The sequence below is a fragment of the Capricornis sumatraensis genome, chromosome 5, assembly GCF_032405125.1.
Source record: "Capricornis sumatraensis isolate serow.1 chromosome 5, serow.2, whole genome shotgun sequence".
NCBI lineage: Eukaryota > Metazoa > Chordata > Mammalia > Artiodactyla > Bovidae > Capricornis > Capricornis sumatraensis.
In genome coordinates this window covers 115,549,938-115,574,003 of record NC_091073.1, presented here as the reverse complement: position 1 = coordinate 115,574,003, position 24,066 = coordinate 115,549,938, and the positions used below count along the sequence as shown (strand labels likewise).

Here is a 24,066-nt window from a genome sequence, read left to right as displayed (position 1 = left end):
TCCCCTGTCTTTGTCTGGCGGGCTGGCCTCGGGCAAGACCTTGAAAGAAGGAGAGCTTGTCTGACAGCCTTGTGCCTACCCTGCTCTTTCCTCCTCTCACTAAACAATTCTGGCCTCACAGAAGTCATCCTAGCCACCTGACAGAGCTTGTCTGCCATCTTCCTCACCCAATAAATTATACCTGGCTCTAAAGAACCAAATCCACATTATATGCCAAACAGTAACAGCCTCGCCGTTCTCCAGACACACTCCTGCTCCCTCGAGTGATGCTCTGATGCGTGGAGCATCAGGCCACAGGAAAGGAAGTGAGTGAGATCCCAGGGAATCATTTAGGGGGGAGAACGGCTACTCTCCAAGTGTATTCCTTAAACTGTTCCTACTCTTCCACAATTTCTTCCTTTTAAACTTCAGTTCAGTTCAGTTCAGTCGCTCAGTCGTGTCCGACTCTTTGCGACCCCATGAATCGCAGCACGCCAGGCCTCCCTGTCCATCACCAACTCCCGGAGCTCACTCAGACTCACGTCCATCGAGTCAGTGATGCCATCCAGCCATCTCATCCTCTGTCGTCCCCTTCTCCTCCTGCCCCCAATCCCTCCCAGCATCAGAGTCTTTTCCAATGAGTCAACTCTTCACATGAGGTGGCCAAAGTACTGGAGCTTCAGCTTTAGCATCATTCCTTCCAAAGAAATCCCAGGGCTGATCGCCTTCAGAATGGACTGGTTGGATCTCCTTGCAGTCCAAGGGACTCTCAAGAGTCTTCTCCAGCAGCACAGTTCAAAAGCATCAATTCTTCGGCACTCAGCCTTCTTCAAACTTACAGATGCTCTAAAAGTTTATTAAAAAAAAAATACCAAATATCCCAGCAACATAATGGTGGTGAGTAACTTTAATAGTGTGTGTGTGTGTACAAGTAACGTGTGTGTATGTGTGTGTATATATGTGTGTATGTGTGTGAATGTGTGTATTCATGAGTAACATGTGTGTATGTGTGTGTATATATGTGTGTATGTGTGTGTGTGAATGTGTGTATGTGTGTCTATATGAGTAACGTGTGTATGTGTGTGTATATATGTGTGTATGTGTGTGAATGTGTGTGTATGTATGAGTAACATGTGTGTGTTTCTGTGTGTGTGTGTTGCTGGGGTGGGGTGAGGTCAGCAATAGGAAGGGGAGACCTGGGCGGGGTCGGATGATTACTAACAGGTTCGTGTCCGTGTTTCTAAAAGAGGATGCCGACTGCTATGGTCTGCATGTTTGTGCTGCCCCCAAATTCACATGTTGGAATCCTCAGGCCCAAAATGATGGTTTTAGAAAGTGGGGCCTTTGGGAGGTAATTGGGTCGAGAGGGTGGAGCAGCCCTCATGAATGACATTAGTGCCCTTATAAGAGAGGCACTATCTCTCTGCCATGCGAGGATACAAAGAGAAGTGCGTGACCAAGAAGCAAACACTCAGCAGACAACACTGGCCCCTGACCTTGGACTTCTGGTCTCCAGATGGTAGAAATAATCTCTGTTGTTTATGAGCAGCCTCGTCCATAGCACTCTGCGATAGCAGCCAGATCAGACAAAGACACTTACTCTGGATTCTATCTACTGTGCTAGCCAGCCATGTCCTGGCTTGTGAGTTCCTTACTCTTGTCCAGAGGATAAATATTTCATCTGTGTCATAATTTCCACATTATCCTCTGACCAGAGGAAGCAGAGCTCCTGTCGTGAGCAGAGGGTTACTGTGTAGTCATGATGAAGATGCGTGGGCTGTACCGAGGCTGAGAGTTCCCAGCTGTAGACTGAATTCCTCTCTGTGACCTCTGAGCAAGGATGTGAGTGGACAGTGTTGCTGATCAAGTACGTCTGCCCTCCTAGCTTCTTATAAAATTGAATGTAGAGCTTTACTTTGGTAATTTCTCTGTTTTTTTTTTTAATTTCGGAATTTCAGTCATCAGAAGCGCATTGCTTACAGCACTGTTTGCAGACTAGAACAGAGATATTGCAATGCTTCAGCAGCCATCAATCAGTAATTCAAAGCATGAATTTCATCAATAGGAAAACTCACAGAGCATGGCCTGTATTTACCCTGCAAATCACCTTCTTTGTTATAAAGCAATCTAGAGTGGTCTCTCATGTCAGAAGAATTTATTTGGTCAGACTCCCAATGTCCCCAGTTTCATCCCTCACCTTATACATTTGGAGAGAAAGGTCTGATCCATTATAAACACAAAATTGTGGACAAGCTGTGTGGGTGCATGGTGCCCTAAAAAAATACAAAGAAATGTCTTGTTATCTGAGGCTCACAGTTAGTTAGAAATCCATAGGTCCAGTTCAAACGTGCCTCTGTTTTTCTGTGTGTGTGTGTGTGTGTGTGTGTGTGTGTTTGTTTCCTTCATCAGCCACACAGAGAGAACCTCAGGAAGGCAGGCAGAGAAAGAAGGGAAAATTATTCAGAACATTTGGGACCTTGGCCTACTCTTAGTTCTCAGAGTGGTGAGATAAAAAAAGGACAAATTGGGCAGGATGTATTATCTGCTCTCCACGGCACTCACTACCTAGCCATTATACATAGGACTATTGCCTAGAGAAGGACGCCTTGGAGACGTGCTGAGGTTCTCAAGGGCAGTGTGGACATGGCTGAGTAGACCTGCTTGCAGGGGAGCTGAAACATGAGTAATCTACAAGCAACACCCTCAGGACAACTTTTTTTAGACTGGCTCCTTTCAGATTCATGAAAGAAAAAAAGTGCAGAGAGTTTCAGCTGGAACTGTGAAGTTAATATGTGGGAAAGAAAAAGGGCATCATTTTTGTGACCATCACATTATTTAGAGTTCTGATTATTTCAAGGCTTCAGGTTATTTCAACCTTTAGGTTAGATGTTTTCACTTGTCCTTCTCAAGTTGGGAGGTTTGAAGGTATGTGTACATTCTTGAGTTCTTAAAGGCACAGGGATTTGAAGCCACTCTCTTTTCATGAATTTTCTCTCTGTCTTTGATAGAGATGGTGGTGTAGGGTAAGGGAAGCCTTTGTAGCTGTTGGAAATGTCTAGATATGGAATGAGCCCCTTCCTGTGGTGTGGTGTGGATCCCAGTCACTGGGTGTGTTATAAAGGGATCACTGAGCTGGTGTATATCATGGAGAAAACACCAGGCTTGGGGCTGGGGTTGTTCAAAAGCCCTGTGACTGTGGATAACAGACTGAATCTCTTAGAAGCGTCAGTTTCTTCAAATAGGAGAGCTCATGTCGACAGCTCAAAATTACTGTGATGATTAAATAAAGTAAGATATGTGAACGTACTTAGTTCAGTGCCTGGCCTAAAAGGAAGAGTTCAACAAAATGTCAGTTGAATATGAATAAATGTAATATTCCTTTCAACCCTGAGATACTTTGATTTTGTGACAAAAAGAGCTTCACAAACTTAACAATTTAAGAGAAGTTGAAGAAGTGTTGAAATAAATCACCCAATGACATTTAAATGTTAGAGTAACAGCTGAAAGTCTGAATAATGATAAATTCATTATGATAATAGAAATAAAACTTTTTGCACTCATCCTTTATATTTCTAAAGGGGTTATAAAGTGCTGTAATAACCACACGTGGCTTCTGATTCAGTAGGAGACTAAAAAGTCACACAAAATAATAATTTTGCTTATTTAATAGGAGAGGGCGGCCTATAAACTTTGAAATTTATAACTTGGTTTCCTGTTTTAATTTGATTTTCATGACTTAATTTATATTTTAAACCAAATTTATAAGATTCCATTATAGGAGACACTTATTAAGGAATTATAAAAAGCCAACAGGCTAGAGTAGATCTATTTAAAAGGGATTTAATTTCAATTACTCTAATAGTAAAGTTTAGAAAGCATTTCACTGGCAACCTTGATAATCTCTGTTAACTTCTTAGAAGAAGTGACTGGTAATGGTCTTGTGCAAATATTTGAATTACATTTGGCTTAAGCATGAGAAATACCTGGGCTTATTAATCCGAGTTGAAGCTGTAATCCTTAATAAGGGGGGCAGTGTGTGTGTGTGTGTGTGTGTGTGTGTGTGTGTGTGTGTGTGTGTGTGTGTGTGTGTGTGTGTGTGCTAAATTGCTTCAGTCATGTTCGACTCCACTCTGTCCATGGGATTTCCCAGGCAGGAATACTGGAGTGGGTTGCCATGCCATCCTCCAGGGCATAGTCCTGACCCAGGGATTGAACCCCTGTCTCCTGTGGCCCCTCTACAGCAGGCAGATTCTTTACTGCTGAGCCACCGGGAAAGCCCAATAAGGGGGCAGAGAGACTGTTAATCATTCGGGGTAAGGGAAAAATTTTAGATGAGGCTTCTTAGGTCTAGGAGTTCCATTTTATTTTTTTGGTAACTCTATATTCAAGCAACCAGTATTATTTTCTAAAGACCTCAATAAATCATAACCCCAAGAAGCTGCTTTAGAATCCATTCTTACTTAATCTCAAGTGTATCTGCTGCTTTAACGGTGCTCCAGGTTAAACAATTCATCATAATTCCATGACGCAGACAGAGATGCAATTAGGGTCACGGCAAGCAAGTGTTGCACTGACTCTGAATGCCATTTTGCAGGCCATGGAGCAGGACTGCTCTGAGGTCTAATGTCTTGTGGGACGCTGTAATCTTTGAGCTCCAAAGAAAGCCTGTCACTGCCCCATAGATGTGGGCGAGCAGTAATGTAAGCAGGAGGGATATTCAGCTTTCTGCTGCCAGTTAGGGCAACACTACCCATGTGGACAGAAAAGTTCTGAGCAGTTTTCCTGGTGGCTCTTGAAAGGCAACGTACGACACTTCGTAGTCCTCTCTCTAAAGAGACCCTCAATTGCAGGACCTCTGACTTACTGATTACTATCCTTCATAATAATTTGCATTTTCATAACATTAATGCTTTCAAAATACTTTCACCTACATCAGTTCATTTGATCCTCAAAGTCCTGTGAATAATACATTTTATATAATTAATACAATTTATAAAGAAATTGCAAGTCAAGAGAGGCACATGACTGTTCAATTTTTTTTTTTTTCAATAATGTTGAAATTGGAATTCAAGGTATTCTTGCTCCATTGTTCTAAATAGTATTAACTTTCTTCAACTGAGGAAACTTAAAAATGTAGATTCCTTCTTTTAAAAAACAATATTAGTTTACAATGATGTTGGGTGCATTGCTGGTCATAAGGAAAGGATTGAAGGAACAGAAGATATTAAAGAATATTTTGGTGCCTGCAGAGAGAATGATTCATGTAGGAGTTTAAATTGGGGAACCTTCTTTAAGCTATACTTGACCCAACAGTTCTGAGAGTAACACAGGAAGTAGAATTGTTCCCTGGAATGGTACATTTGTAGACATCTAAACAAAGGTCCGTCTAGTCAAGGCTATGGTTTTTCCTGTGGTCATGTATGGATGTGAGAGCTGGACTGTAAAGAAAGCTGAGTGCCAAATAATTGATGCTTTTGAATGTGGTGCTGGAGAAGACTCTTGAGAGTCCCTTGGACTGCAAGGAGATCCAACCAGTCCATCCTAAAGGATACCAGTCCTGGGTGTTCATTGGAAGGACTGATGCTGAGGCTGAAACTCCAATACTTTGGCCACCTCATGTGAAGAGTTGACTCATTGGAAAAGACTGATGCTGGGAGGGATTGGGGGCAGGAGGAGAAGGGGATGACACAGGATGAGACAGCTGGATGGTATCACTGACTCGATGGACGTGAATCTGAGTGAACTTCGGGAGTTGGTGATGGACAGGGAGGCCTGGCGTGCTGATTCATGGGGTCACAAAGAGTTGGACATGACTGAGTGACTGAACTGAACTGAAAGGAAGCAAATTCAGGTCAGTTAAGTCTGAACTTTGGGATAGAATATTAAAATAAAATTTGGTCATGTTAAAGTTAATAAAGAGTTCTTAGAAGACCTCTTTTAACAAAAAAAGCAGGGATAAGCTGTTATTTACATATCTATTTGTTGATCTACCTTTGAACTGGCACCTTTAAAGGGGTATCTTTACAGTATAAATATAAAGAGAGAGTGTACCATTCAGTTCAGTTCAGTTGCTCAGTCGTGTCTGACTCTTTGCGACCCCATGAATCACAGCATGCCAGGCCTCCCTTGTCCATCACCAACTCCTGGAGTTCACTCAACATTAAGCACATATAAAGTCTTAGGAAGTAGGGCTGAGGGAAAAATCTGGGAGGATGAAAATAAAATTTTGTAAAATTGAAAAAAAATCCCCATTCGTCTTTAATACTTTATAGAGCAGTTTTAGATTCACAGCAAAATTGAGAGAAAGATACAGAGTTTTCTCACATGCTCTCTGTCCTCACACACGCACAGCCTTCGCCCCTGTCAACATCCCACACCAGGCTAGTACAGTTGCTATAGTTACACTGTTGATCTGTCAAGGATGCTGACTCATCATAGGCACCCCAAGTCCATGGTTTACATTGTGGCTTACTCTTGGCATTGTGCATTCTCTGGGTTTGGGTAAATGTACAATGATGCCTGGTGGTGGTTTAGCTGCTAAGTTGCGTCATATGCTTGCCACTTCATGGGTTTCTCAGGCAAGAACACTGGAGTGGGTTGCCATGCCCTTCTACAGGGGATCTTCCTGACCCAGGGATCAAACCTGTGTCTCCTGGGTCTCCTGCATTGGCAAGTGTATTCTTTACCACTGAACTACCTAAGAAGCCCCAAATAATGATATGTGCCCATCATAATGGGGCTTCTCTGGTGGCTTAGTGGTAAAGAATCCATCTGCAATATAGGAGACACAGGTTCGATCCCTGGGTCAGGAAGATACCCTGGAGAAGGGAATGGCAACCGACTCCAGTGTTCTTGCCTGGAGAATCCCATGGACAGAGGAGCCTGGTGGGCTACAGTCCATGGGGTCACAAAGAGTCAGACATGACTCAAGTGACTGAGCATGCACCCGTCATAATAGTATCTGCCTTAGAGAGTAGTTTCACTGCCCTAAAGACCCTCTGTGCTTTGCCTTGCCATTGCTCCTTCCTACTTCCAACCACAGGAAACCACTGATGGTTTTACTGTCTATAATTTTGCCTTTTCCAAAATGTTATATATTTGGAATTATCCAGGTTCATACTGACTTTTTTCACTTAGTAATACACATTGATGTTTCCACCATGTCTTTTCATGGTTTGCCAACTCATTTCTTTTAAAATCTGCATAGTATTCCATTGCCTGGATGTACAACAGTTCATTCATTCACTCCTGAAGGACATCATGGTTGTTCCCAAGTTTTGGCAATTATGAGTAGTGCTGCTATATATATCTGTGTACAGGTTTTTGTGTGGACATAAGCTCTCAACTCTTTTGGGTAAATAGCAAGGAGCATGATTGCTGGAATGTATGGTGAGAACATGTTCAGTTTGTAGGAAATCGCCCAACTGTCTTTCAGAGTGGCTGTACCATTTTGTTTCTGTTGCTCCACATTCTTGTCAGCATTTTGGGTTGTCAGTATTCCAGATTTTGGCCATTCTAATAGACGTGTAGTGGTATCTCACTGTTGTTTCAATTTGGATTTCCCTGATGACATATAATGTAGATCATTTTTTCATGTGCTTATTTGCCGTTTGTATAACTTCTTTGGTGTGATCTTCGGCCCATTTAAAAATTGCCCTAGTTTTTTCATGTTAGAAACTAAAGAGAGCAAAACTTCATAAAATATCATTGATTAATGGGAAACAAGCTGAAAAACTGCCAACTGATCTAAATACAAAAACATTTTGCTCACTGTTAATTTTCCAAAGCAATCTATTTTAAAATAACTATTTTTAAAATGCCAATTATATCATTTAAACTTCTAATTTATTTTTTAAGAATAAATCCTTCTTTTTAAATTATGAGTTTAAAAAATTTTGTCTTTAGATTTCAGTAATGTATCTTTAGGTGTTTTTTATTTTTGTTATATTTGAGGTTGACAAGGCTTCTTGAATTTTTAAGCTTGAGATTCATTCATGACAAATTTTTTTTTTAAGAGCCCTCTCCTCTAATCAAACGCCTGTTCCTGGAATTCAATGCGGCCCAGCATGGTCTGCGCTGCTAACCTTGGGTGGGACATTAAGAGCAGCTCTGCCATTAACACAATGGGCTGGTTCCATGTCCAGGGATCACGCTGCACTTTTGTCTCGCTTTCCCATTGTACTGCAGTTGGGTCCACAGCTTCCACTTCATTCCAGGCCTCATCTCATTTATCTCGGTCTCCTCACTGTCAATCCACTGCTTCCCACACAGTAGGCTTACAGTAAATGTCTGTATTTCACTATACTTGTGCCCGGTGCATATAAGGAAATTAAATTGTTAGTAATGATCAAACTGGAGAAGGAAATGGCCACCCACTCCAGTACTCTTACCTGGAGAATCCCATGGACGGAGGAGCCTGGTGGGCTGCAGTCCATGGGTTCACTAGAGTCAGATACGACTGAGCGACTTCACTTTCGCTTTTCACTTTCAGGCATTGGAGAAGGAAATGGCAACTCACTGCAGTGTTCTTGCCTGGAGAGTCCCAGGGACAGAGGAGCCTGGTGGGCTGCTGTCTATGGGGTCGCACAGAGTCGGACACGACAGAAGAGACTTAGCAGCAGCAGCAGCAGCAGCAGCACTCATCAAACCAGTTGATCTTACTTCATTCATCCAGAACATAGATATGTTAAATTTTTACTGCCAATGATTCAATTTTGCTGAGAATCTTTACCTTACAGAACTTGAATAGTTTAGAAGCCACCTTATATTTCATGAACTCATCACTTAGAAGCCTACCTAGAGGATTATTGTCAGGCTGGATTAAACACTACACAATACCTGTATCATATGCCCAGACCTCATGAGAACTTGGAGATCATCTATTTAAGATGCCAAGCTTAGGGATGCTCAGAGAGAGTAGTTGACCCTAATCATTTCTGTTTCCTTAGGGTTTGGTCCCAACTGGGGCAAAACAAGCAAAATATCCATTTATCTAAACCATCCACTATTACAGTCACTTGCAATTGATGGAGGTAAAAGTATGTGAATGAGTTCAGAGCCAGGGTGATCTATCAGATGGCAGATTAAACACAGCTCAAGACCCCTCAGGTCTGATCATTTAAGAAAGTGAATTTTCTCTAGCCAAGGGATGCCTCGGATGAGCCCTGCTAAGGCCATAGCTGCCTGCTGGCAGTGATGACCGTGAAAGAAGGTTGCAGAGAGGAGGCACTGCACACCAGAGGCAGGACTTTATGTCCTGCAGATGCAACGGAATACTTGAGGTCAGTCGGAATGTTGGCATGGACATGCTTGTAAGGGGAGCAAAAAATGTGAGTAATTTAAAAGCAAACCCTCCAGAAAATTTATGACACTGATAATTTTTAGGTTCATGAAAGAAAAGAAATGGGTAGAGTTTTAGCTGAAATCATGGCTAATTTGTAGGAAATGATAGAGTATTATTTTTATAAACTTCATATTACTGAATTCTCATTATTGCTGAAGAATGAGGAATAAAAACATTCAACAACACACACAGGAAAATGAAAACTGTTTATCCAAAAAGGTCCAAAACTCGGTGGGTAATAGCTGCTAAGTCGCTTCAGTCATGTCCGACTCTGTGCGATCCCACAGATGGCAGCCCACCAGGCACTCCCGTCCCTGGGATTCTCCAGGCAAGGACACTGGAGTGGGTTGCCATTTCCTTCTCCAATGCATGAAAGGGAAAAGTGAAAGTGAAGTTGCTCAGTCATGTCTGACTTTTTGCAACCCCATGGACTGCAGCCCACTGTCTGCATGGACGGCTCCTCCGTCCGTGGGATTTTCCAGGCAAGAGTACTGGAGTGGGTGGCCATTGCCGTCTCCAGGTGGGTAACAGAATGGGCACAAACTTAAAGTTATTTATCGTTTATGTGAGGCAAAGTCCAAAACTCTGTCCTTTATTACATTTGCTGTTTTACAAAGGACTTGTTTTTACCACTGAATTTTAAAAACCCTTTCTGCAGAAAAGTTAATAGGTCAGGTTTTCCTTTGTATCTGGGACCCCCAAAGAAAAGCTCAGGTCAGGCAGAATGCTATTTACCACCATAAAATTTGATAATGAAGTCACCTAAACTTGAAGGCCATCTCTGCAGCTCTGACCTTTTAGAATCAAGTCAAAAGCATTTCCTTTTATCCGTAAGTATTTACAGGCTTTTGTCCACAAGAATTTTCTTAACTTTTCTTTTTCTTTTTAAAACCAGATGATTGTATGTTTTTATGGTATTTTTAAGGTCTGACGATTTTAAAAAACATATTAATAGAGGAGAGTTTTCCCTTCTTGAATAACATTCTAAAGGGAAGAGGAAGAGGAAAAAGAATTCTTGTTCCTATAGGCATGAGTCCAAATCTATAAAATCTCCTGTTCCAACTGGCAATGAAAAAGAAGCCCATGAAAGACATCTCTTCCTGCTGGTGTCAACTCTTCTCCAAGCTGGGAGCAAGAGTGGGGAGGTCAGTCAGAAACAATGGTCGGCGTTCCCATTGGTGTGTGAGTGCTTAGCCTTGTCTGACTCTTTGAGACCCCATGGACGGCAGCCTGCCGGGCTCCTCTGTCCATGGGATTCTCCCACCAAGAATACTGGAGTAGGTTGCCATTTCCTCCTCCTGGGATTGTTGCCGTTAACTAGTTTCATATAAGGGTGCGATCCTAAGATGTGTTTCTCTTTTCTTTCTCCCCTAATTGTTTTATAATATTTTGAAATGAACCTTCCCTGAAAGGCTTCAAACCCCACTCTACAAGGGCAGCCTATAGACTTCCTCTGCTCCCTGAGCAGTGCCTGGAGCCACCGAGAAGCAGAGTTTGGAAATATTCAAAGTGCATTGGGCAAAGCCACCTCCTCCTGCTTACCACGAAACACTCCTTTAGGAGGCAAGAGGGACGATCTTCATCCCTTACAGGTTGAACTTGGACTTGAGTCTTGGACTTGGACTGGTGGGTACAATTTAATTTCCTTGAACTTGGACTTGAGTCCTCTCAGCAAAATGGAGTCCTGAACTCTTTCAGTGCTTTCTTGTCTCCTGATGGGTTTTGATTTAGGAAGGGACCCAGTCATCGCTAAGGTGACCTAAGTTGGCTCTTAATGGGGATGGGCACCTTATATAAGGAACTGCACTCGTGGGCGTGACCCCTGGGATGCAGAGACTGGGGTGTCCATTCCCATCTCTGCATATTCCTCAGTCCATCAGGGTTTAGGGTCCAGAGGTGATACTTTCAGCTTTAGAAAAATATGACTATGACCACAATTTAGTAGAGAGCACACTTTATGATACTGCCATTCATTCTCCGGTAGCTGATGAGACCGAGGATGAGATGGTTGGATGACATCACTGACTCAATGGACATGGGTTTGGGTGGACTCTGGGAGTTGGTGATGCACAGGGAGGCCTGGCGTGCTGCAGTCCATGGCGTCTCAAAGAGTCGGACAAGACTGAGTGGCTGAACTGAATTGAACTGAATCCAGCACTCAGAGGTAACTGAAATGATGCCAGTTAGGCATCTGATATTTAAAGCTTTTAGGGACAGATGAAAGGATGATGTGATTTAAAGTAAAAACAAAAACACAAACACAAAAAGAAAGTGCAGAGAATGGAAAGAGACACCTGCTGTCTGACTGGCGTGTACCAGGTTCTCAGTTTGGAAATTTGTTCACATGATCCCATGTGAGCCTCACAGTGGAATTAAGAATAGATGTTATATATTGCTGAAGATGAGGCCAAGTGGAGTTCAACATTTGCTCAAGGTCATGGAACCTGCAAGTGAGGATGCTAGATTCAAACTCACGTCTAACTCCCTCATCCATTTTCTACGTGGGGACTTGAGTCAGCCATAAACAGTCTCCTCTGTATCAATTAGTTGATGTCAGGACACTCATGGGGCGAGCAGGAGGCCGAGCTGGACCACAGGGAAGGGGGTGTGCGTTCGTATGACTGTAAACGACGGCGACACTGTATCTGCTGACCCTCCTGCTTCACTCGTAGTCTCTGCAGTCCTGTTACCTCGGTCCTTCTAAGTTTGGACTTTATCTGAGTGACAAACAAATGGATGTTTGAGAAGAAAAGACAACTCCCTAAACTCAGACACTGTTTTCCGAGGATTTAAAGATACGCACGCACTGGAAAAGACCCTGATGCTGGGAAAGATTGAGGAGAAAAGGACGAGAGGGCGGCAGAGGCTGAGATGGTTAGATAGCGTCACCAGCTCAATGGACATGAACTTGAGCAAACTCTAGGAGATGGTGGAGGACAAGGAAGCCTGACATGCCGCAGGCCATGGGGTCGCAAAGAGTCGGACACGACTTAGTGACTGAACAACAACAATGAAGCTTCAGCTGCTGTCCTGGTTTGGCAGAGGAACATGAACAGTTTTACAGGACAAAAAATGCAGAGAAGTGAATTAGGAGATATTTTTGTGCCTCTTGATGATAAGTTCTTGCTAAACTTGGCCCAGTGAAGAGGTCCTAATGAAGAGCTCTTTCTGGCAGCCTGGATGATGGCTAATTCTCATTTCCTGCTTTTGTGTACGCTGGATTGTCCAGGTTCTGTAGATGTAAACCACCGAGATGTTTTGAAAATTTCAGTACAGTCAGACTCAACTGTACGTTCAAAGTGCCTAGACACATTAGGTGTTCACTGAGTGTTTGTTAAAGAAATAAATCAATAAGTGATTACAGCTTATACCTAAATGTGTGGGTGGGGGCTGGGGGGTGAGGGGAGGGAGAAAGAGAGAGAGAGAGAGGTTATGTTCAGATCTTGTGTTCTGTTTCTTCTTATGATAAAATTTGCATCCAAGAATGGGCTGGTTTTTTTTGTTTGTTTGTTTTAACCAAATCACAATAACTACAAAGCTTTAAGGCCAGGAGTTCTCTTTTCAGTTTTACATGAAGCTACATGAAGGATCAGGCCTCCCAGGTGGCTCAGTGGTAAAGAATCCGCCTGCATTCACGGGTTCGATTCCTGGGCTGGAAGATCCCCTGGAGAAGGAAATGGCAGCCCTCTCCAGTATTCTTGCCTGGAGAATCCCATGGACAGAGGAGCCTCACAGCCACAGTCCACGGGGTCACAGAGTCGGACGAGACTGAGCAACTGAACAAACATGAAGGACCATGCCCTGGTGAGAAGCAGCAACACACAGCGATGGTGAAGAACAGGGGCTTTGAGTCAAACTGCCTGCATATAAATCGCAGCCCTGCTACTCACTGGTATGTGAACCTCAGGCAAGTGACTAATACCCTCTTGTGCCTAAAGTTCCTTCTCTGTAAAATGGGGAGAATAATGATAGTACCAACATGGGGCTGTCATGAGTATTAGGTGATGCTAACATAATTAAACACCTTGGCACACTGCCTGGCGCATAGCAAGTTGTCAATAAATGTCAGCTGTTACCATGGTTAAATACAGGAACTAAGAAGCACTGAAGGTTTTCATATGCACTTCTGTTGATTTCCTATGACTGCCCTAACACTGGCTCACACCCTGGGTGGCCTGAAACAACAGAAATTTATTCTCTCACAGTTATAGTGGCTCAAAGTAAAAAGCAAGGTGTTATCAGGGCCACATGTCTTCTGAAGGTTCCAGGGGAGGGTCCTTCCTTGCTCTTTCGAGCTTCTGGGGGCCCCATGTGTTCCTGGCCCACCCTAGTCCAGGATGACCTCACATTAATTACATCTGTAAAGAGCCTGTTTCCAAACAAGGTCACATTCTGAGGCTCCAGGTGGACATGCACTTGGCAGAGAGGGACAGTATTCTAATCCGTGATTGTATTCAGCTACAAACATTTAATACAGAAATTGCTGTGGCTGCAAAAGGTCTGCTACTTTCCCCTTGCTTGAAAACCCAGCGAAGACAAAGAAAGAGTTTGCTTCTAATCATGTTGTTAATTTCTGGTTAGAAATAAAATTGAGGTTGATAGTCATAAATGCGTTTTGAGGTTTGACTGTCCAAGAAGGCATAGGTCCGTTTAGAGAAGATAACCGGTGGCATGTCCAGGGGTCCCCAGTGGGGGTCCCCTCTAATGCTGGATATGACAGACCCACAGCCAAGCCTTCCATGTAAACTGGGTTTGCCCTGCTCCCGGAGGCATCTACAGTCTCAGCCAATGGGCTGCCAAGGAATCATCCACGGGATAGCGCTGTGTGAAGTGGTGGCTATTGGCTGGGCATTCTAAGAAGAGGGGACATTGCACAGTTATCTGTAGAGACGAGGTGACTGGCTATGAGGTCTAGTTATAGAGTTTCTGGGAGGCCCTCATGCTCTCTGGGCTGCCCTTGTGGCTCAACTGGTAAAGAATCTGCCTGCAATGTACGACACTTGGGTTTGATCCCCCGGTTGGGAAGATGCCCTGGAGAAGGGAAAGGCTATCCACTAGTATTCTGGCCTGGAGAATTTCATGGACTGTATAGTCCATGGGGTTGCAAAGAGTCGGCCACGACTGAGCGACTTTCACCTTCACTCATGTTCTCTCCAAAACCCGAACTTTTCCCCAGTCAGCTTTTCTATTTAATGACTCTTCCCTGGGAGAGCTGACACCTGAAGTGATGATCAAATCTTTAAAAATTCATTTGGAAAAAAAAAAAAGGGGGGGGTCTAGGAGAAGTTTTTTGATAAGAGTTCAGAGAAGAGAGAAAGGAGTGTCTGCTATCTACACTGCGCTGGTGGGACTGCTGCTGCTGCTAAGTCGCTTCAGTCGTGTCTGACTCTGTGTGACCCCATAGATGGCAGCCCACCAGGCTCTGCCGTCCCTGGGATTCTCCAGGCAAGAACACTGGAGTGGGTTGCCATTTCCTTCTCCAATGCATGAAAGTGAAAAGTGAAAGTGAAGTTGCTCAGTCGTGTCCAACTCTTACCGACCCCATGGACTGCAGCCTCCCAGGCTCTGTCCATGGGATTTTCCAGGCAAGAGGACTGGAGTGGGGTGCCATTGACAGTGACTGTCAAACCTGCAAAGCAAAGAGCATCATCAGGAGGGACTTGCTGGAAAGCCTGTATGCCCCCCTCACCTGGCTGAGTGTGATACACGTGTTTTTTATTTTGATACAACTTGGCCCCAACAGAGCACGCCTTCCTTCAGGGCCCATCTGAAAGGTGACTGCTTTGAAGGTTTGTGAAAAAACAGGCTCTGTTGAATGCGTGGAGAGAGGGATTTTTCAAAGGTAATTTAATTATGCGCAGTTTTCACTTGAGATGCTCCTCCATTCCAGACAGTGTGATTACATGGTATCATCATTTCTGGTTAATAACTAGATATTTTCTAAGCATAGGTAGTTGAGCCTTGAATGCATGGGGTAAGGGCTCTGCCTGTTAGTACTTAGTTCTTCCCCCAAAGAGGCAAAAGTGAGGAAAAAAAGAGGTAATTCATCATTGTATAAAGATTAGAAAATACAGCAAAAAGATAAGAGAAAATAAATATTTGTGTTTTCACCCTCTCCCCAGAATAATGACAGTTAATATTTTGATGGGCTTTCCTGGAGGCTCAGGTGGTAAAGAATCTGTCTGCAATGCAGGAGACCCAGGTTTGATTCCTGGGTCAGTAAGATCTCCTGGAGAAGGAAATGGTAACCTGCTCCAGTATTTTTGCCTGAAGAATCCCACAGACAGAGGAGCCTGGTGAGTTACAGTCCATGGGATCGCCAAGAGTCGGACACGACTGAGTGACCAACACAATATTTTGATATGTTCCCTTACAGTTGCTTTTCTTGTGTGTGTGTGTTAGACTTTGTATAGACATTTAATCATGTTGTGTGTGATGTGTTGAGACCCATTTCATTAACTCAGCAAAATACTGTGGACCTCTGTCCACATACCATAAACACAGAGCTATTCTAGCCGAGGAAGTGAAGTGAAGTAAAAGTCGCTCAGTCGTGTCTGACTCTTTGTGACCCCATGGACTAGCCCATGGAATTCTCCAGGCCAGAATACTGGAGTGGGTAGCCTTTCCTTTCTCCAGGGGATCTTCCCAACCCAGGGCTCGAACCAAGGTCTCCTGCATTGCAGGCAGATTCTTTACCAGCTGAGCCACAAGGGAAGCCCAAGAATACTGGAGTGGGTAGCCTATTCCTTCTCCAGGGAATCTTCCAGACCCAGGAATTGAACTGGAGTCTCCTGCATTGCAGGCAGATTCTTTACCAATTGAGCTATCAGGGAAGCCCGAGGAAGCCTGCCTGCAAAGGACTTTCACGAGCTCACTCTTAGGCAGATGACTGTGGTTGCTCTCTCTGGAGGATGAGTCATGTGGCTGTAGACCCCTGGAGGGTGTGGTCACAGGAGCTGATGCTCTGGGAGGTGAGACCTAGACCAGAGGCACCACCCGGCTGCAGGCCTCGGCTGGAAGACCCCATCTGGGAATGAGCCTGCCTTTAGTGCAGGTGAAGCTTTTCTGATTTCTCTCAACCAGCACCACCTTCATCCTCTCCTGGTCAAGAGAATACTTGTCTTGACCCAGAAGGATGCCCACAAATACTTTCCAAATACAGTGTGCTGTTTTAAATCTTGTTTGGTAAAGCCATTAACTGAGTCAAATGTAAACTAACCCTGCTAAACAGGTATTACGAGAATATTTAGGGATCTTCTATGTAAACTCTTTGAAATAATGTCACTGGGAACTCACAGGCTTTCTTTGATTCTATGTCAAGCACTGGCAAGGCAGAAGGGTATATACTCTTGTCTTTCTGTTTGTGAATATTGCCTATTAACCCCCAGAGGTTGTGTGTGAGCTACTGTACTTAACCCAACTCTCCAAAAATAAGGGGCTCATGATTTTCTTTAAATTGGCACTTATGCAGTGGAATCTCTCAGACATTAGTGCTCACTTGATTGCATTCAGACACCACTTTGGCAAGGGAATGACTACATTAAATTAGCATCAGGCACAATGAATGGTAATTGCAAGACTGTCATTTCTACAAGTGCAAAATTAATGTGTTCTGCAAAGCCTTCCCATTGTGTGACACCGGAAAATCATGGAACCATATTGTTGCAAGTGGGAGAATGCTCTGTAACAGCAGTGCTAACGTGCTGTGGATTATTCAGCAATGGTGTTCCTTTCCACTGTGGTTGTTGTCTCACGCTCATCCTTCAAGCCCAGTCTGACCTAATTTACATGTTTACATGACAGCACCTCAGACAGTAGCCTGGATGTACAGAGAGTGTTAGGGAACAATTCCTCCTTCTGTGCGGCATCTTGTGCGAATAATACCAGCATAAACAACCCTCCATGTATTCATGAGAGTATGAAAAGGCTACTTATGTAAAGCTTCTTATAAAGAGATGCACCAACCATTTACAGAAAACTTTACCTAAACGTTATACATTCATTTACAAAGGGAAGAGTGAGTTGCATGCATTTCAATTGTAGCTTGAGAAGAGGGTCACCTCTGCCTCTCCCCAGCCCTCTTGCTCACAAGTGGAAAAGAAGCCACAGGCCAGTTGTGTGAATCTCTTCTGGCTACGAAGATCACTGGGTGTATCCTGAATGACAACAGCCACATACACCAGGTTCTTGGAGTCGGCTGATTGGCTTTGCTGAATTTATTAGGGGTTACTCATTCAAGGCTGAAATAAGGCAGTAACATTGTTAGATGTTACTGCATTATTAGATGTAGTATCTCAGTATTCCTGCACTTTGTGGGGGCTGAGAACCTGCCACTGAGGTGTCCTATGGAAGAGAGATCAGAAATGATTGCGACAAGAATTGAACAGAGGGGCTTTCTTGTGAGTCCAGCTTGAATTCAGTTTCTTAGCAGTGGACATGAAGAGCACTGGGCAGGACAGATTGAGTCACTGCACGGTGCACAGGTCCAAGTGAGTGAGAGGGTCAGGAGGCCCATCACGGACCCCTTTCAATGGCTACTTACCTTTTTCCTCATTGTTAAGGCATGACATGGCTATTTGCTCTGTAATGTTCTAGTCACTTCAAAGTTTGCTTGAATTTAGGGGGAAACTCTGCACCACACTCAAAGCTTTTCTCTTCTTAATGAACAACAAAGACGAAGGATTGTTTTAGGGGACTTCCTACTTACGATGGGGGAAGAATTCCAAACACTTTACCCTTGGAGTAAAGTACCCTTATGCCAGCTGAAAAGCAATTCAACAGATGATCTGGGCTTCAAAGATACCTAAACGTGGCTCTGGAAACTGGTTCTGACCTACCTTTGTTGCAAAATGTTCCATCATAGGCTGTGTTGGAGCAATCGCAGGAGTAGCCATGGTACTTCTCTATGCACTTGCCTCCATTCTCACAGTTGGCTCCGTAGCTGGTGCAGTGCCCTGAGCACCCGGATTTGAAACCAGATGTGACCTTGGCTCTCTCTTCCAAGTCCAGAGTCACTCCATTCATCCTTAGGGAGCGGATACAGCCCAGGAAGCCCTGCTGGCCTCCAGCACCACCTGGGAAGACAGAAGGCATGGAGCTCAGACAGAATCACCTCTGCCACGGCTTCTATTTCATTCCTCATGCCTCAGACCACTGTGGTAGGAGACGAGACTGCCAAGTGCTGCAGGCACTCTTACCGTCAATAGAAGAGCTTGCAACTTTCCCCCCTTAGGCTATAACGCCTACTCAAAAAAGAGGCTGCCTTGGGAGAAGCAATAAATTTGCTACAGAACTAAAATGCTTGGAGACACACACAAATTTTATAAGCTGTTTTGGAAGTCTAATCTGGTTTCCTTAGGAGAGAAGTTTATAGGAATCTCTAAGTTCTTTGGTTTTTAATCTCACAGTGTTACATTCCACAGCATTATCTACTGGAAGAGATATAAAAAGGCAGAGGGACATGAATATATTAGCATAGTTAACAAGTCAATTAGTCAGAAGAAGTACATCCGTTTGGAATGTGGTTGTAAGTCCTGGTTCTTCTTGTCTGAAGAAAAGCTTTGCTTTGAAATTCATGTTAAGGATTCCCAGAGCTTCTTGTCTGGGGTTGTTGGAAATTGGAATTGACGATTTCATACAGAAGTCAGCTATACCACATTTATTACCAGGTCAGTTTAGATTTTATTGCCTTTGTTTAACTGCCATTTCAAGACGCGTAACACCAAAAGCAAATTCACTGTGATTTTCTGAGTAAGTTATGGAGTTAGAGGTTTATGAGCATGAAAATATTAAAATATTCTTAACAAATTTCATAGCAGAATTCATTGGAGAATTGTTAATATATCACAAGTGGATTGTGTCTATAATAACCTTTGCTATGATTTTTTAAGCAGCTGGTACAAAAAGAGAGGAACTCAAATTTATAAATGTGCCTGGGTTTTAGACTAACAGCTCTTCTGGAAATTAAATACAATGATAAGAGTTAAACTTATTAAAAGAAATCTGATGGGGATTTAGAAAAAAAAAGATCTGGTTAATAAAGTGAAAGTTACTCTTTTATTGAGGGTAATGTAGTAGGTATTCTACTAGGCACCTTATGTATGATATTCACCTGATTCTTACAACAACTGGGAAAGGTAGGCATTGTTTGTTAGCTCAGTCGCTCAGTTGTGTCCAATTCTTTGTGACCCTATGAACTGCAGCATGCCAGGCCTCCCTGTCCATCACCAACTACCGGAGTCTACCCAAACCCATGTCCATTGAGTCGGTGATGCCATCCAACCATCTCATCCTCTGTCGTCCCCTTCTCCTCCTCCCCTCAATCTTTCCCAGCATCAGAGTCTTTTCCAATGAGTCAGCTCTTCACATCAGGTGGCCAAAGTACTGGGGTTTCAGCTTCAACATCAGTCTTTCCAGTGAACATCCAGAACTGATCTCCTTTCGGATGGACTAGTTGGATCTCCTTGTAGTCCAAGGGACTCTCAAGAATCTTCTTCAACATCACAGTCCAAAAGCATCAATTCTTCGGTGCTCAGCTTTTTTCACAGTCCAACTCTCACATCCATACATTGTTATCTTGCCCTAATTATTTGGATAACAAAACTGAGGTTTAGAGACATGAAGTCCTGTACTTAAGGGCTCATAACTGCCGTGCCTGGGCACTGTCAGCTCTGCCTTATTCTTGAGCTGTGGTCTTAGACTCTGTTCTGTGATGATTGACTAATACAGAAGAACTTCAGGGTCTGGGGGCCACAGACATACATGTTTCTGAGGTGTAGATTTGGATGTCTTTAAAGACAGCATGGTCAATAGGATTGGCAGACTTTGGGTAAGGTTGCATACTGGAGATGGATTCTGATCACTTATTCCAGTATCTTGAGAAAAAGTGTGCAATTACACGACTCAACAGACAGGGCTTGTGGACCAGAGGCTTTCGTTGCAGAGATGGATTAGCCTTTGTTTATGCCTGCGTATCCTCAGCCATGAAACAGCAAATGACTTGCACTACTATCTTTGTAAACCCAAGCCTTGCGGTTCTCTCATTGGGTAGTATTGAGCTTTGAGTGATGATTCTCCAGGGATTATTCCTTTTAATAAAATATTTAAATAGAAGAGGATTAATTGAAGGGAGTCCAATGCCCATTTCGATCAAAGCTGTGGGAGAGTAGATGGCAAAAGAAGTTACTAAAAACAACCACTTTGAAGGATTTCCCACTTTGCAATCTGTTCATCCGCTCCTCTGCACACTTCTGGGCTGTGGGGAATTTGGGCCTTTGCTATGATCTGGAAGGATTTCAATCCCTGAGTCACCATTTGTGCTAAAAATTCCATTTGGCATCTATCATTTTATCAGCTATGGCTTTTGTTCTTGCAATAAGGGTTTTTCCAAAGGGCCTTTTGTTCAATAAATGCCTCATCATTTAAATTTCCATCACTACTCAATTAAAATAATTATATCCTGCCAAAATATGCTGAAATTTTTAAATCTATGTTTTTAGATGTCTGCCTCTCCTTCCCCTGGTTACAAATATAATAGTTTTTCATTGTGGAAACCATAAACACACTGATAAGCAAAATGAAAAAGAGAATCTGTAATGCTAGTCAGATGGAATTACCTTCATTCTTAGCAAATAGCTTTTCTCTCTTTTATCTATGAACATACCTATGTGTAAAAAATAAAACAAAGGAAAAAGCGGCGTATGCACATTGCTTTGAAATTTGCTTTTCTCATTTAACATATCATAAAACACTTCCCCAGCAATAAATATTCCAAGAGAACATCTTGTTTAACATCTGCACAGCAGCCCATCCTGCAAAACACTATAAGTTATTTTGTCATTCCCCTACCTTTGGGCTTTAAGCAGCTTATTCCAATTTCCACCATATATGATACTGTAATAAACAGCCTTGTAACAACCTTTACATGCTGTCCAGTTTTTCCTTAGAATTAATTCTCAGACGTGTAATTGCTGGGTACAAGGGAATATACATTTTAAAGTCATTTATAATATATTTCCCTCTTAGAAGACTATCAATTTGTATTATGTTTCACCAGTAGGGTATCAGACTCCTATCTTCTCCACAACAATTCTAATACTAGGCAGAATCTTTTCGAATTTATAGGCTGGAGGGCAGGGAAAGAGTTCATTCTTTTAATTTGCATTGCTTCAATACTGCGAGTTGAATAATTTTTTTTTCTCATTCCTATTTGTTTGGTTTCTTCATGATCTTTGTTTTTTGGGGGGAAATGGAGAAGGGAATAGCAACCCACTCCAATATTCTTGCCTGGAGAATCCTATGGACAGAGGAGCCTGGTGGGCTACCGTCCACGGGGTCACAAAGAATCAGACATGGCTGCGTGACTAACGCTACACTACAGGAGAAGATACATTTCTTATTGATTGATAACAATATTTGGGGCTTTAATTTGTTGTCATAAATTTGGCAACTACATCCTTCCAGTTTGCACCTATTAACTTGTACATAATGTTTCTTTTTCCCTATGAAAGGTTTTGATGTTTATGTAGTCACATCTATCTATTTTATGATTTCTACCTTTGATATTAGGCTTATAATAACTTTTTCTAATCCAAAATAATATAATTTTCAACTATATTTTCTTCTAGAACTTTTTATGATTTTACTTCTTTTAACATTTCATTCTTGGGATATATACATTCATACTTGGGATATATATTAATTTTGAAGTAATTCATATTTAAGGGTGTCAGCAATGGTTGAGAGTTTGAAGAGACTTATTAAAAGACGCTAAATGACAATCGGATAAAAATGGAGATTTAGTAAGTTTCAGTTGTCAGAGAAAGTATGTATAGATTAAGTCATAGTTTAATTGTATCAAAATAAATATTTAGATATGTGTGTATATGCTTCATTCTGTATGTAAACAAACTTCATTCAGTGAGAGGATTTAGCCTCTTTGGTTCATTCTGGACCTGTTCTTTCTAAGTTCTTACTTACACCCACCAGTCTTTCTTCCTGCCTTTGTGTTTGTATGTCTCTCTCCCTGTTGGCCACTGACTGTTTTCGGTCAGCTCTGTGGCTCCAATCAAATTGCGGCATCCCTCTCTCAGCATCAGTCTTTCCTCTCCATAAAGGAGGCTGCACTGGATGTCTCTGGTCCTTCCAGCTATGAATTACTCTGGTTCATGATGTACAATCTCTCCCTGTAGGCTTGTGCGTCTCCCTCTCTACATTTCAGCAAATTACTCTCAATTTCTCCTAAATTTCTTTTTGCTTCCTTTTCCCTCTTTTCACTGCTGCCTGACCTTCCCCTCCTTCTTTCCTTAATTGACCATAACATACGGCTATAGTCTAATTTGTATTTGTTGCATGTATTAAATAAAGTTTTATATTATTTTCCTAGTTTATAAAGAAGGCAAGTGAAATGCCATTTCCCTCTCTATAAAGGAAAACCAAATAACTTACATTCTTTTTTTTAGATGGTCCCTGATTTATGAAATGGGTCAGTGAGCTGGAAAGTACTTTTACTGACCTAGTCAATATGAAGAAAAATCTTTTGTCCTGAAAACGGTCATGAAATATTATGCAAAGGATGCTAACGCCCTAGAACCAGTGATAATTATTTGCGTTCAAGTTGTGTGCTCTACAGAAGTCTGTCTTGGTGACAAATGTCAAAATTTTAAATTGTAGGTCTGCAAGCAAAAATGCTACTTAACCTTCGTTAATTAGAAAATCAACACATTGTCATTGAAGAGAGCCCCCTGCCATGCGAGGGCCTCACGCACATTAGTCAGACCTCTGATAATTACCCAAGGGGAGACGCGGGTTTAATTTGTAAATCATTTTCCATGTGAAATGCTATTCAAGTATTGCAATTAAAGATTAATTATGAAAATGCTGTAACTACTCATAATGAATAATACAGTCATCAAAGGTATAGAAGATTGGGGCAAAATAATCAGGTATTAAATTAAACATAAAAGGTGAAACTAATGATCAGGAGGAATGCTAAAAAACACTGTCCTCAAACTAGGAGCTTAATAGTTTTCCAAGGAGCTAAGTTGGGTTCCAGAGCATCTGTGCCCTGAGAGACAGGTCAGTCACTCGCCATAGAGAGACACTTCCCCAAAGCTCACACACACAGAATCTAATTTATCCGTTCAATAAGTATTAATTTTATGGCTCCTAAGCCTTGTCTAGATGTTTAGAAGGTACTGTGACACAAAGCACACACAAGTCTTTGCCCTTGCAGAGCTTACATTCTTGCCAAGGGAGAAGGACATTTAACAAGAAGTTCAGTAAGTTATCCTGTGTTTGAAGTCAGTGTGGGTTAAGTGGAATCTGGAGTGGGGTGGGGAAGACCCCTATTTTATTTATTTGTTTTTAGTTTTTGGCTGTGCCATGTGCAATCTTTGTTCCCAGACCAGGGATGGGAGGGATGGAAGGGTGGAGTCTTAACCCTTGGACCACCAAGGAAGTCCCAGGGAGATTTCTGTTTTAAATAGAGCCCTTAGGGCACATCCCACTGAGAAACTGCCAGAAAGAATATCCAAGGGCAATACCCCTGGGAAGACAGAGGTAAGGGGGCACTTCCCTGCAGGCAGGTGGAGGGTGGTGAGGGCAAGGAGGTGACACAGGAACTGCCAAGAGAAGCAAAGCCACCAGCTCACCTGTTAAGGCACTGGGAGGAGGAATTCTTTGCTGGTCCCGTGGCTGAGAATCTCCGTCAGTGCAGGGGACATGGGTTCAATTCCTGCTCGGGG

At 42.7% G+C, this 24,066-nt stretch overlaps 1 protein-coding gene across 1 annotated transcript in view; it reads right to left on the bottom strand.

The window, feature by feature from the left end:
• Positions 1-24,066, bottom strand: part of CNTNAP2 (contactin associated protein 2) — a 1,643,722-nt gene that overhangs the window by 210,610 nt on the left and 1,409,046 nt on the right. Inside the window, exon 18 of the mRNA XM_068972445.1 lies at positions 18,160-18,396. Coding sequence (XP_068828546.1) covers positions 18,160-18,396 — 237 coding nt within the window. The remainder of the gene's footprint in view (positions 1-18,159; positions 18,397-24,066) is intronic.